Here is a 14,958-nt window from a genome sequence, read left to right as displayed (position 1 = left end):
CATCCTGCATCAGTGCGTGCCCCAGGTCGATGTCATAGTGTGGACTAGAGTCACAAGGTGAGCCTGGATTCAGGTTGAATATACTGAGGGTGAGTGAAAGGCAAGCAGATTGAAGGCTGGACAATGAAAAAAGCAGATGCCCAAAGAAAGCAGGGAGACAAATAATTATATCTCACAATGTGTCAGAGTCAGTCTTTCCATCAATCATTTCCTAAGCTAATGATAAAATTTCTCAATTTCTCAATTTTATAGCAATAACTCTAAAAGATTAAAAGCTAAATAATCATTGGCAACCATTTACTATGCATTGAAGCATAAAAACTTTGAATCCATTCACAAACCAGCTCTTTTCTTCTTTTTGATAAACTTGTACACTACATATTTTTCTTATAAAATAGAAGGCATTACTGCAATTCAAGTTATAAATCTTCAGGAGGTAATTATTATTCCTGTTTTCCTCCTTCCATGCCAGATTTAACAAATGGTATTACAGGTTTTCCAAAGCAAGTCTTATTCCCATTACCACTAAATAAAATTTCCAAACATTTTGATAGTTAAGGAAAAGTTGTTTTTAATGCCACATATGGCTATAGTTACTAAATCTAAGCAAGTATGTAATTTAACGTTTCTTTTAAAAAATAACTTTTACCCTTATGAAGAATAAGAATTAATCATCAGATGCTTTCAGATTCTCTACATGGGAGAATAAAATTTCATATTTGAGGCTTACTATCAAAAATACAGTGTAATAGAAACCAAATAAAGAGACTAAGATATTTAAAAACAAAATTGGACAGAATTTGAATCTTATACTGTGGCATATTAAACTTAGTCCTAGACAGTAAAAATCCATCCAATACAGGCAGGGGACATTTGGGGACTTTGGAAATATAATTGCTGTTTCTCATACATTTCTTTAAAAATGCTGTTTTGTGCAGTTACATTAAGTCATGACCTCCTTAATAAACTAGATTGACATTCAAAATTGATTTTTAAAAATAATTTAATAAAACCATATTAAGTGGGAGCAGTTTCTTGTGTGTAGAGCCAGTGAAGATTGTATAGGAGTTAGAACTTTGGCAAATACAGAACACAACCAATATACTGACGTAGGGGTTGAAAATAATTTACAAAATTAATTTAATAAAATGCCTAAAACAGTAACTAACAATTATTAACAAAATAACAACAAAGTATCCGTATTTGCATTTAACAACACATTTCAGCCAAAGTTGAATTAATATAAAAATAATGTGCAGTGAACCAATATCTGACATGAGATACAATAAAAATTAATGTTCACATTGAGGACCTAAAGTTATGACAACACCTCTACTGCCTTCTAAATACCCTTTTACTTTAAGTTCTCGGTTGTGTTGAACACAGCTCTTTGTGGCCTAATAAGATGTCAACCAAAATACCCAGAGGATTTCTAAAAGCACACAACATTTCCCATAGCACGCCGGATAAAATAATTTAACACATTTATTTCAACAAAGGCCTGTGGTTACTAACACCGAACTATAGAGTAGTTTTTTGTTTTTTAATTTCTAGTACTAATGGTGGTTCTTAAAGGTATCTACAGTTCATATTTGACTTGTCATGCTGCTCCTTAAAGGAACAATATGTTTATGCTGAAAGTTTGACTGTAATTCACCCCTAAAATTTATTTTATGTGGAAAAGGTTCATCATAAAAAAATAGCTACTACTTATATATGTCAAGATTGATTCAACTACATTTTGTAGAACAAGCACAGATTTTGATATCAGACGAGCTGGGTTTCAACATCTAACTTTACACTGTGACCCTGGGAACATTCCATACCTTCTTGGAGCCTCACTTCCTGAACTACAAAATGAGAACCTCACCACAGTTCTCAAAGGGTAGCATAAAGTTTAAAAAGAGCGAGTGCATGTGCCTAGTCCTGGGCTAGGCATAATGTAGTACACCAGGTGTTAATGGTTTTTCTCCTCTCTTTCCCATTCCTGATATATTTTGGCTAATTGGAGATTAGTGAAAAAATATAGAAGTTGTTACTGGAATAAATCAGCTCCACTAAAAAGCTCATTATATTGCAGGCAATAGTTATGCATTTCCAAAGTAACATTCAATAAGATCAAAATAATGGTTTTGAAAATGTATTTACATATTAATAATTAATATGCAAGAAAAGATTTTTCAGGGGAACAAGGACAAAAGAAACAAATACGCAACATCTGTGTGCATAGGTTAATTTTGTAAAAATGAAGAAAAATACCCCATTTTGTTAAACGTTGGATGCTCATGGACAGGCCACAGAAACAAAGCTACTTCATACAGCAATCTGCATCATCAAAAAATATCAAAATAGAGTTTCTCTAAAGGAAAGAGCCTTTTTAATGGGGTTAATAATAATTAGAAGTTCCCATTATTTGTCCATAAAACTTCCTAGAAAGGTGCTACTTCAAACAGGATTCTAGTAGAACTTGGCACATAAATTTTAACTTTTCAACCACCCACTACTTTTCACCTTCTTGTAGCTTCACTCACTCAGACAATCTCTCATATACATACATTAATATTAAAAACACACGTGGCTTTAAAGCAGAAAATTCATTTTCTACAACAAAAGCAGGTCATCATATTTATACCCAATGTTCTCAGTCATGAAAATAGATTTTCGTCATAGGGCTGCTAATTAACATACACTATTAGGTTCAGCATTTCCAAAGGTATGTCTCTAGGAGGATCTGTTTGATCATGTGCAAGAATTCTAAGGCATTATAAGTAGTTGTTCCACAGGACAAGTGCTGCCCTTGATATACTCTTGATACATTTAACAAGTCTTTAGTCTTCAAATGCCACCAGCCAGACATAAGGAGACATTCATAGTCTACAGGTGGTTGGCTCAAAGGTCAAAAACTTTGTTTAAAAAAAATGTTAATGGAATAGCACCATAGAAAGTCTTTCAGACACAAATCCTGTTTTTCTACATTGCATTTTTTTTTAACTGAATCCCAGGAAGAGAAAAAAAAGAAAAGAGGTCTTTCAATTCTTACAAGGCCTACTTCCACTTCATTTCATCTCATTTTTTTTAAATACAACATTAAACCATGACAACATCAACAATAACAACTACAACAGATCAACAATAAAAGAAAGACAATAGCAGCAGTGATAACTTGAGTATGAACCATCCAGGCAGTCACTTAGAAGAATCCTGTTCACACCTGTTGGGAGTTTTCCCATAAAGTTCATAAGACATCACAAGGCTTCTTGGATTTGGTGTGAAAAGGCAGCACTTCCACAGAAAGAACTGAGTTTACCAATCAACTGGGCATTTTCCAGCACTTAAATAAATGATGTCAAGAGTTTAACTGCAATAATAGACACTATTGACATTTCAAACTTGTCAAAATGTCAGTAAAATGAAGTGGTCTCAAGATCATTTGTGTTTCAAAGAGGTTAATCTGGCCTGCAAGTGAAAATAATGAAGCTGAAATATTCCAGTTTCCAAACATTGGACACAATCACATTTAAAGTACTAACCATCCTCAAAAGACACTCATTTCACAACATCTTATATGGATCTGGTTTACATTGTATCCAAGTTACTGAGCCAAAGCAATTATCCCAAGATATAAGGAGAGGGTTTTCCAGTTTATGACTTGCAAGATCATTTTCTTTCTCCCAGATCTTGAAAAATTGTCAAAAAGAACACTCTGCAGGGTCACAGACCCTGAGCTGAACTGTCTCAATTGTGAGGCATCTATGTCAAGCTGGGATCAAAAGCTTGTGGAGTCTTCCTTGAAGCTTGTGATGCCCTTTTACCAGCTTTATTTATACTGTCAAACACGAGTTCAAATATCCTGGTACTGCTGATCAGAGTTAGCTGGAAACTTCTCTTTTAGTACAGAGATACTTCTGGTCTTATAGTTTCTTCTGTTCAAACTCATTATATAAAACATTTGTGCTAATATCTTCATTTAAAAAAAAATACGTCTTCTCTCCATTATGCATATTCCTTTATGTTCCGACAGAGGTTTTGATGTTATTTTTTGGTATGTGTGGTATCTGGATATCTAATGCTTTTGTATCTTATATGAAATCCTTTCTTGTTGATTGTGTCATCAGTGTGAAAATGAATTAAAACTGTGTCCCCAATTGAATAGATCTCTTCTGGTGGCTGAAGATAAAACAAAAAACAAGCAAATAAACAAGAGCATAAGTCACTTTTTCTTCACTGTAATTCATGTTTGGGAATTTGGGGGGGGGGGAGCGGTATATAATTTAATCCTCCCAACAACCTTGAAAAGTGGCTATGAGTGACTTCATTTTACAGATGAGAAAACTTGAGTTTCACAGACGTAAATGACATGCTCAAGCTCACATGGCGAGGCAGTGAAGTGGCTTGCCTTTAAACATACTTAAATCTGTTTCCAAGTTCTGGAACTTGGTGTTTTCTCCTAAAGTTTTAAGCCAAGTTCCTTTGATTTACAAATAAATAAAGTGGGGTTCACAAAGGATAAAGATATATTAAGTTTGTTCAGAAGCTGTTCAGAGGCAGAGCCACTTCCAGAATCCAAATTGTTCATTCCTTCTTGTTTTAATAAATTAAGTACGAAGGTTTTATTTTGTTTTGTTTTATTTCAGTTGCTATTTGCACGGGAGTTCAATAGTATTATTTAAGCAAGAGATCCTGGTAGACATTCAAGCAAATGGGACTAATGTCTTCAAAACAAAATGTGTACTGAGAAGACCATTTGATATTAATGCAGTGAGTCTTGGGAAGTAACGCATTGAGAAAGCCTTAAGCTTTTTCTTATTTCTCAGGGTGGCACACTTTAACCTGTATCTGGAACTCTGTCCCATTTGCAAGTGGCACACTGCAATAGAACAACATTCCTGCAGCGCTGGCTGAGCCCACACACCAGTGGTGGACCCTCCCACTCTCACCAAGTATATTTGTTGAGAAGGGAATGTCAATGCGAAGAGAGTGCATATTCTTTTAGGAAGGTGATAACATTGCCAAAGATGTGTAAGTTATATTATATATATATATTTTTTATTATTATATTAAGTTATATTATTAAATATTTAAAGACATTGCACAATAAAAATGTGAATAAAAAAGTTAGAAGGTGGACAGTAATAAGAAATTATAACTACTGAATTCATCTGTTTTGTTTGACATTATCGAGCAAATTGACTTGAGATGGAGAAAAGGTAAGGGAAGAAGTAGCATGTTGTAATTTGTCAAGCTATTAATAATACCAGGTAACTTTTTTGTAAAAACATTGCCAATCTGTATATGTTACACATATCAATCACAAATCAATAGGCATTTTTTCTATCATGTCTATTTTATCCTGTTGGTATTGTATTTACCCCCGATCCACAGAATCGACCAAGGCCCACTGCTGTTGAATCGAGACCGTCAAAGAGCTCAACATAGTCATAGCCACAGTCAGCTTCTTCTTCCACTTCAAAAATCTGGAAGGATAACTCGAGTCGAGAGCCCCGTTCTGACACTAGCAGCCATTCACAGTCGACTTGTCCTGGGTAGTTGTTATCACCAAATTGAGCATGTGAGTACAGATCTCTGGGTTTTGATTCTGCTTTCAGTCGGCCACCACACTCTGCCCAGGAAAGAAAAATAAAAGAAGTAAGCTCGATAAGGCTTAACAGGTGCAATTTCAATTTCAGTGGAGTTTAACCATTCTCTAACTTCTGTATTCATTGCTATCATCAGGTATGTTTACCATAATTGCTGAGTCAGATGGTGTAATGGATACTGGCACAGGCCCTGGACACACTGCAGGGTTGGAATCTCAGCTCCAACACCTACTAGCTCAGCGACTTTGGATGAGTGTCATCACTTCTCTGATCCATAGTTTTCTCAAGGGTAAAATGCAGATGACAATAATAGCACCAATCTCAGTGGGTTTTGAGGACTTAATCAATATATGAAAATCACTTAAAACAGTGCCTGCCATACAATAACTCTCAATAAATAATTTTAATTGTTATTCCTCTTATTGTTTTTAGTCCCAAATAACTATCTTCATGGAGAAAAATTCAATGTCTTAAACTGAGTTTAATCTTAATAATTTAAGAGCCTAGAATCCAAAGCAATAACTTTAAAACCAAAAATATATATAAAACCCCTGTGTGTGTGTTTGCATTATCTAGAATTCTCTATATAGAATATATAAAATAGTATTACTTTACTTACGTAGAATATTTATCTAACTTGGTTAGGAAAAACATAGACACATCATTAATTGTAGTTACCTTTACAATTCCAGGACCTATTCAGTTACATTTTGTTTTTGTAATAAATAAAAAATTTTAAATGCTCTTTTTACAGCTTGTTTTTCAGAGAAATATCAATAAATGTATGCTCCACCAGTTACTGCCTATGTCACTAGAGGTAAATATGACAGATAAATAAATGAGTGTGCATAAAAATTTAAAGTTAGTGTAATTTAAAGAATAAAAGTTTCCAAAAAATTTGCTCAGGAACTCTTTGCAGTTAGAGCCCCAAAACTTTATAATAACTAGAGATTAAATAAAGGCGGAAGAAGTCCAACACACATGCAAACGTGGCTGGGAGTGGGAGGCGACAAAGAACAGAATAAAGAACGAAAAGTATTAGGAGAAAGTAGAGTTTCTTTCTGTCCCTGTTTGTGAGGACTGAGAGGTTCTGGGAAGTAGTAATTTCAGTACTAAAACCAGGAAAGTCTCAGGAAAACTGGAATGATTAGGAAGGGACAAAAATTCACTGTGGAAAGATATGGACAAACTAAGGCACCGAATATCAAAACACGACTGTAACACTCTCGTGGTCGTTTGGGAGCAGACAGGCCTTGGCAGCACCCTGTAAAGATGGATTAGGAGCTAAATTCTTACTTGGATTTTTCAGATTTGTATGTGGTTTACCCACACTGTGGTTTGGCGATTTTAAATAACTAAATATTTCTGAATTCCCAGATATGGAACTCCATTCAGATATATCTGAATTCGTGGGCTCAACAAACCCTATGCACATAGTCAGAGACAACTGCACATTCAGAGACCTTTGTGTGACTAACGTATGAAAGAATTTCCCACTAGGGTTCTGGTCATGAGAATGGCTTCCCCACGGGGCTGTGTTACATGATGAATCTAAAGGTCGCTCTGTCTTCTAGATGTAGGTGTGGCATCTTGCACAATCTAGTGATAGAGGTGCCACTGTTGCAAATGCAAATATTCGAAGATACACATGTGCTGGAACCACCATGGAAGGCTGGATACCAATCAGTCTGGGATATCGTCTCTTGAGTCCTGCAGACTGGAAGCCAAGCAGCTTCCTTTTTCCACCATAATGCTTCTCTTATTTCACTAACTCCATGAATTTCTGTCTTCTCCCTGTGACTCAACAACTCAGCCAAACTGCCTGGGTCCAAATTTGAGCTCTGCCCTTCATCAGCTGTGGGACTTTGTCCTACACTTCATTTCTAAAATAGGAATCACACATAATACTCACATCATAGGGTCTAGATGTAGAGTGAATGGGTTAATATATGTAAATGCTTGAAAGGTGCCTGGCACATAGGAAAAACCATATAAGTGTAAACTATCATTACTGTTATTATTTTCCAAAGAGACTATCTAAATACCATCATCTGTACTTCTGGGGATCCACTCAAGTATGAAATGAAAAGCCAGAAAAACTGAAAAACAATTTAAAACACTATTAATCTGCTATCAGAAGGGAAAAAATTTCTTTTTTGAAGGCCAAGAACGTATTTTGTGAAAAATATTTCTGAATTCAATATACAAATATATAAACCAGTGCAGTCCCACTTACAGATTTTTAGAAGTTCTATCTATTCTCAAAGTTTGACATAATTGACAGATCTTTTTTCTTTTCAGCTTTTGAAAAACTGTCGGTGCTTGTATGACTTTTCTTCCACAGCCCAGAAAAGGCTGAAGGGGGGTGGACTGTGCGATATGGAAGAGGCATAGGGTTCTGTGTGCCTGCTTTGCACAGACAAAGTAGCCAAACAAAGACCAGGAGCCAGAAGAGACAATTCTCTGCCAGCCCAGCTTGGAACAAAAATCAGGGAGGAAATGAAGTAGTGAACAAAATGGGAAAAGAGATTTCACAAAGCGTTTGTGAATCTGAAAGGACAGTAAGGCAACATTATTCAATTTTAGTGAAGGCTTCTAGAAAATGGCATACGTTCAAAAACAAATGACTTAAATTATGTTTAAGGATGACTTAAAATGTTTCAAAAAGTTCCCCTGTTTTCGTTGATCTGTTTCAGTGCATAACTGCATTCCTATGGGTCACTGCTCAAACTGATAAATCTGGAATTAATTTTCCAACCGTGGGAAAAAAAAGAGAGAATTTACTCTGCAGGATAAATATTTTCAGGATGAACATTTGAATATTATATGCACAAGAGGTGTCATTTTAATATACCCTCAGAGAAATTTCATGAGCAGAAAATAATAGGCAGCGTGAGGGCAAGGGTTTATGAGTATTTTTGAGAATTCTAGTGGCTATTCTTCAAAATATGGTTCAATATATCATTTAACATGGTCCCTTTAAAATAAAATTTTTAAATTGAGTAAATGCATTTCCTGCAAATATCCCTATTCATTTACCAAGTCAGGAAAATATAAAAGCAGCAGTTCAGCACGTCAGCATATCATTTTTAAGTCAACTGTTGGAAATACCTCACAAGCTACTGGAGCATCTTCTACAGAATTCTGGGAAATGGAAAATGAAGCTGAATATGAAAGGTAACAAGAAGGGAAGAGAAGCCCGGGGGTTGCCTTCATTTTAATTTGGAAAGACACGTTTGTTTATTTCCTGGTAATGTGTTAAGTTCTCGGAAAGGTCCTGTAATTTGACCCATAAATGCTTTTAGTGGGCATTCTAATTTAATTGAGTTAGATCAAAATAATTTCCTTTTTAAGGAGCTTAATAATACATTATTTGATTTTTAAACATCATTGACAGATAGTGTGATGCTTTATGCTGCAGAAAAGAAGTTTTACCAGACAATGCCATGTTTTTAAATATTATTTTCTATCCATGTTTCATCTCTTCTTCTGTATTTTAGCTGTATCCTCTAAGTGAATACACAGGATATATTTTTAGCTGAAAGATTTGCTTCCTTCAATTAGTTTATTTAAGGCTGGAGGAATACCATTCATTACCTGATTGAAATAAATTTGGATCTCCATGAATTTGGATCTACTGTCAGGGGAAAAAAGGACTCTCTCCAATAAAGTCATTTCCCCATGGATTTGGACAGTATTACTTATGAAAAAGTAGCCATAATCACCTGGTTTCAAAATTCATTATGTTGGAAACTTTTAAAATTATATACGGAATTATAAATTCTGTATTATAAAATTAAAATTGTATATAGAAATATAAATTTACTGAAGCAAATTAAAATGTTTACTTCAGGGCCCATCAATAATAGCCACATGTATTCTAGAAAGCAGTAAATAATGCATCAGCAATTTATAAATGTAGCAAAAGTTGACAGATGTGGCACTGGACTTGGCTATCTTGTCAGTAGAAACTGAAAATTGGAACTTAAAAAACTTCTGAAAATCAGAAGTTTAACTTATCAGACCGTTAAGCTGTCCACAGGCAGGAATTTCTTCTATTTTCCCATAAATTCCCACAAATTCGTAATTTTTCCCTAGAAATTGCTAATGCCTTATAGTATCTATCCAAAGCACATGCCAAATAAATATCTGATGAAAGACTATGGAATAAACTTGATAAGGAGAAAGTTTTGAGGAGAAATAAGTAGTAGGCAGTTCATAAGAATATTTCAGCATGTATGGCTACTAGAAAGTAACAGTAAGAAATAAATTTACCCCAAAATTCTAAGACAGTTGGTTAAGTGATGGCAAAAATTTATACATGAAGAGAAAAAACCCCACCAACAAACAGATAATGCCAAAACTTTTGACAAGAACAAATGAGCAAGAGTTGGGAAGCCAGGATTCTAATTCCAACTGTTATTTTTTGTGCTACTTTGGTCGTTAAGTTTTAGTCTCAGAATCCTCATTTTTGAGATGATAGAGCTGGATTAAACAATATCACGGCACATTTTGCATGACAAAATTGCATTGAGGTTGCTCATGAGGGTATTTGAACGGAGGTGACCTTAATAGGGAAATAAAATGAGCCTAGTCAGTTAGACACTTTGAACAGAGGATTTGTTCAAAACTTATCTAAGGAAGCATTCAGTCTCTATCTATTGCTTCAAATAACAGTGACCTAGTTTTGTATTGGTTTTCTTCCTAATCCAAAATTGGTACATTAAGAGAAAATATACTATAGTGGAAGGTGTCCGAGAGTACATGAGCCTTGCAGACAGAATTAGGATACAATCTAGGCTTTGACATAATTTTGGAAGTCTTTGTAAATTAACTAATTATCTAGATTTTCAATTTCTTTATTTGGAAAATGAAGACACTAACACCTTCATCATACAGTTCTTTTGAACATTCAATGTTTGTAAAGTGTATATAAAGTATACGTGTGCCTAAAATTAAGTGTATGCTATATATACCATTGGATGTTTTTTATAGTATAATTAGATCCAACCAATGGATTCTTCATGGTAATATAAACACTGCAAATAGGGTCCATGAGCAGAAGCCATGCAAATTAAGGAGTCATGGAGTTTTACAGCTGTAAGAAGCCTTGAGGTTATTATTTCACAGAGGAAGAAACTGAGACCCAAAGAAATTATCTTTTTCAAAGGTAATGGCACAGTTGGATCAAAAACACAGATGTACCAACACAATGGATCATAATATAATCTTAATCCTTCCACTCATGAAGGGTAAAAAGAGAAGCTTTTTTTCCATAAAAGGAAATTTTTATTACACTAAAAATGGATAATTTATATATAGGTAATTTTAAATACTAGAGCATCAACTATTTCAAGAGGTTTTTTTTTTTCTTTCCTTTTTTTCTTTTTGATTGGCACCTGAGCTAACATCTTTGTCATTCTCCTTTTTTTTTCTCTTCTTCTTCTCCCCAAAGCCCCCACAGTACATAGTTGTATATTCTAGTTGTGTGCACCTATGGTTGTGCTGTGTGGGACACCACCTCAACATGGCCTGATGAGTGGTGCCATGTCTGCGCCCAGGATCTGAACCGGCGAAACCCTGGGCTGCTCAAGCACAGCGCGTAAACTTAACCACTCGGCCCCGGGCCGGCCCTCAGGAGTTTTGACCGCATATTTTCACACTGAATTCTTAGAACCGGTGATAGGATATTAAAAAATATATACATATATATGCCATGAACTCTGTGATGGCATGTGAACTCTGTGATGGCATGTGAACTCTGTGATGAGAAAAATATCAATGAAATAAGAGGATTCCAAATTTTCCACCTTCAATACACGACTAGTTATCAGGAAGATATTTAAAGAGTAAATGTCACATGTATGGAAAATCCTTCATTAATGTGAAATTTCTATGGTATAGGAAGGTTTTTCTCAAACCAAAATACTTATATTAATCATGGAAAATAATTAATGAGTATTATTGACAAGTCCAATCATTAATTACTACTATGAATCAGCTCAATATCCTGACAAGTAATATCCACTCTCTCACAATATGAAGCTAAGGTTCATAATAAAATATACTAGAGTGAAAAATAATATTGGGCAATGGAATAATTAAAATTTTGACTTCTAAAACAAAATGAAACAAAAGGAAAACAAAAGCAATCAGCAGGAAACCATGAGAAAAATGACTGCATTAAAATTGTTTCAGGGATGAATCCATAGACTATCCTACTATGTTTTACACCAAGATGTTGTCTCCAGTGGCTTAATAGTCTATGCGTTGGGAATGCCACTAGATGTCACCATAAGCCAAATGACTCTAGTAAATAACTGAACAAAATAAAAAACTGAACAAAAAAATGACATTTCCTATATATTTATGGAACATATTACTAAAATATAAAATTATAAAAAATGTTATTCAACATTTTGCTGAAATTTTTCCATATTTTTCTAAATTATATTTATTTCTTAAAGACTTCCAGAATACCTATAATATGTAAGAGTCATACTAAGGAACAAGATCAGGGAAAAGATGGTGTTGCATACCAAATAAAAGGGGGGAAAAAATGACGCTCGGTAAAACAGAGGGATAATTCTCAAATTTGATTTACAAAAATAGATATATTAATGCAAAAGCTAGCTAAACTGGGTAAGGTGTTAGAGAAAACATTTTTTGAATACCTAACTATAGATTTCTGTCTGTTAAATACAACATACTAATCAAACTGCTAAAGTTAATATGAAATACATTATACAAATATTTAGAAATAGTTCCAAGTGATCACACTGCATTGAACAAGAATTAGACCGAAGTATTAGGTTTCTTTCTAAATGTTTAACAACTACAAAGATATTTAGGCAGGCTGCTACATGGTTCTCACAGTGCATTAGAATCAGAATACAGAAATACTTCACACAGTGCTTCAGCGAGATTTCTTCTGCTGAACCTGGAGATTCACTTATTATCCCGTATGGAATCCACTGTGTTCACTCGAAGAGAAACCTGGATCTTTTGAAAAGAGAAGCATGGCCTTAATTTACTGACCTGTAGAATGTGTAGCTTGAAAGCCTTTTCTTTGAACAGATGCATCAGAAACAAACCGAACAAACATTTTATTGCCAGTAGCCACAAGGGGCTCTGGTATCTTGTTGCCACATAGTCGTCCAAGGATTGGCGATTTTTCCGTTTCTCCATCAAATACTTCCAAGTGATCATAAGCACATTCTTGATGCTGCTCAATCTCAAACTCACTAAAAGCCTATTAAAAAAAGAAAGAAAAAAGAAGGAAAGAAAAGGAAAAACAAAAAGCCGCATATCACTCAAATGGGTTCTTCTCTTTGGAGCAGAAATCCAGATCACTAAAATATGTTCAGGCATACAAATGATTTAATTCATAGTGTACATTATTGAAAGGGGTGTAAAATCAATAGAATGTAAAATCTCTGGAAAAACATAATGAGGGGAACAAGTAATAACTCCATGTGAAATTCTACCATTCAGCTATTGCAACTAATTCTATTATTGCAATTAAATCTACTCCAGAATTTAGATGAATTATAATAACAAAGTGATATTTTAGTCTGAATTTAATTCTGAATTTTTTCTGAATACATCAGAAAATTTTAAGCAATTATATTAAAAGATTGATTCCTTCTGGTTTTGATGATGATAAACTATCAAACATCCCCCTACCTTTGGACACTTAAGCTATGAAGAAAACTTCATAAAAATACTTATTATATTTTCATAAAAGTTAAATGCAGTAAATCTTAATAGAATAACTAAAACAAAGGGAATTTTCACTATATATTTCTTTATTTAAATCTTATAACTCATTTTATTAGAGAACACTAATATGACTTTAGGATAGATTTTTTTAATTTACTTTTCAGACATATGGTACACTTACTTTAATATTTTGGGTCCTGCAAAGTTTAGTATGTTTTGTCATTTAAAGTCATTCTAATTTACCTGTGTAATAATTTTTATGGTAAGTCTTAACAAATTCTTAAAGTAAAAATTCTTTAAATGCATAACAGTTTAATATCACAAAGGAAAGTTTAATTGAGATGGACTGAAAATAACATTTGTCCAAACTGTTGATAATTCCAGGAATTCTAGGTTATTTGCCATTGCCAATTAAGGCCTTTTCCTTTCCCCAGAAAAACCACCATATAATGAAGAAATAAACCATCACTACTACTTAAGTCTATAGAGCAAAGCTAAAAATATATAAAGAAAATAAACCTGAAGAAATATAAAATATACTTGAAAATTCATTAATTTTGCTCCATCTCTGAAGCATAAGGTAATTGCACAAGAACTTTTTACAAACATGTTTTCTTTAATGCAATTTTGTGAACTGATCATAATTCTCAGTTTAATGAAGACACATTTTGTCATGTTGGAAGAAAAAAAGTGACTAAAAATCGTTCTCCTTTAGTGCTCGCCACAATTGTATACTCCATACCACACCACGGTGTACTATCACTTCTGACTTTGGAGGAGTAAGGAAAGAAAAGAAAGAACCAATTTATATTAATTAGGGAGTTGGAGAAAGGAATGAAAAGTACTTAAAAGAAGAAACAAAAGAAAAGAAAGAAGACTGATCTCTCACATCTTATTCCACTTCACCCTTCTTAAGAAGTATAGATTAAAATGTTATAACCAATAAGCATTAAAGAATCGTTATTTGTTAAAATCATCATAGGTAAAAAGGAATGTTCACTTCATTCAACCAAAGATACTGAATAGTCCAAACAAAAGTAAATACGGCACAAAGAATTTCATGAGAAACTAAAAACAGTATGGGAAAATATAATGAACAAAGAGACTTTAGCAGAGTTTACTTATCCTAAAGCACAGCATTCAAAGTAGGAGATCACTGATGGAGTTTGTTGCTTATTAATCACCGTAATCCAGTGGGATAGAGTAGAGCAGACACAGTGCAAGGGACACAGAAGACTCTGAATGGATGGCTCGCTGGATGTCTGGATAAGTCTGTTCATTCATTTACCTACCTACCTGTGCCATGTTTATGGCCAACCCCAGGGATGGAAATGCTGTATAAGTGGCAGATGGAAACTTCTGGTTTGCTGCTCTCATGAGATGGTACTCAGTCAGCTTCTATTATCATTGTGTACACACATGACAGTCTTAAGATCAGTTTATAACTATTAGGAAACCACTAAGAGAAAATTGCCTTAACTGTACCCAGAGTACTTTATTAAATATGAAACCAAGCTTCTGAATTATAAGATCAATATTATTTCAAGAGGAAAATAACAATAACTGGAAACCATTGCATGTTGAGTCATTGTCTCTTTTGAATGCGATTTAGAGTCATTCATCTATAAATATAAAGAGC

General features: G+C 34.2%; 1 protein-coding gene across 2 annotated transcripts in view; it reads right to left on the bottom strand.

The window, feature by feature from the left end:
- Positions 1–985: 985 nt before the first annotated feature.
- TLL1 (tolloid like 1) overlaps positions 986–14,958 on the bottom strand; it is a 192,258-nt gene continuing 178,285 nt past the window's right edge. For both annotated transcript variants that reach the window (XM_046655576.1, XM_046655577.1), the window contains 3 exons: positions 12,636–12,849; positions 5,370–5,620; positions 986–4,167 (listed from right to left, as the gene is read on the bottom strand). In XM_046655576.1, the coding sequence (XP_046511532.1) occupies positions 4,033–4,167; positions 5,370–5,620; positions 12,636–12,849 (600 nt within the window). In that variant the 3' untranslated portion in view covers positions 986–4,032. The remainder of the gene's footprint in view (positions 4,168–5,369; positions 5,621–12,635; positions 12,850–14,958) is intronic.

The sequence above is a fragment of the Equus quagga genome, chromosome 3 (genome assembly GCF_021613505.1).
Source record: "Equus quagga isolate Etosha38 chromosome 3, UCLA_HA_Equagga_1.0, whole genome shotgun sequence".
Taxonomy (NCBI): Eukaryota; Metazoa; Chordata; class Mammalia; order Perissodactyla; family Equidae; genus Equus; species Equus quagga.
This window is presented reverse-complemented; position numbering and strand designations above follow the sequence as displayed.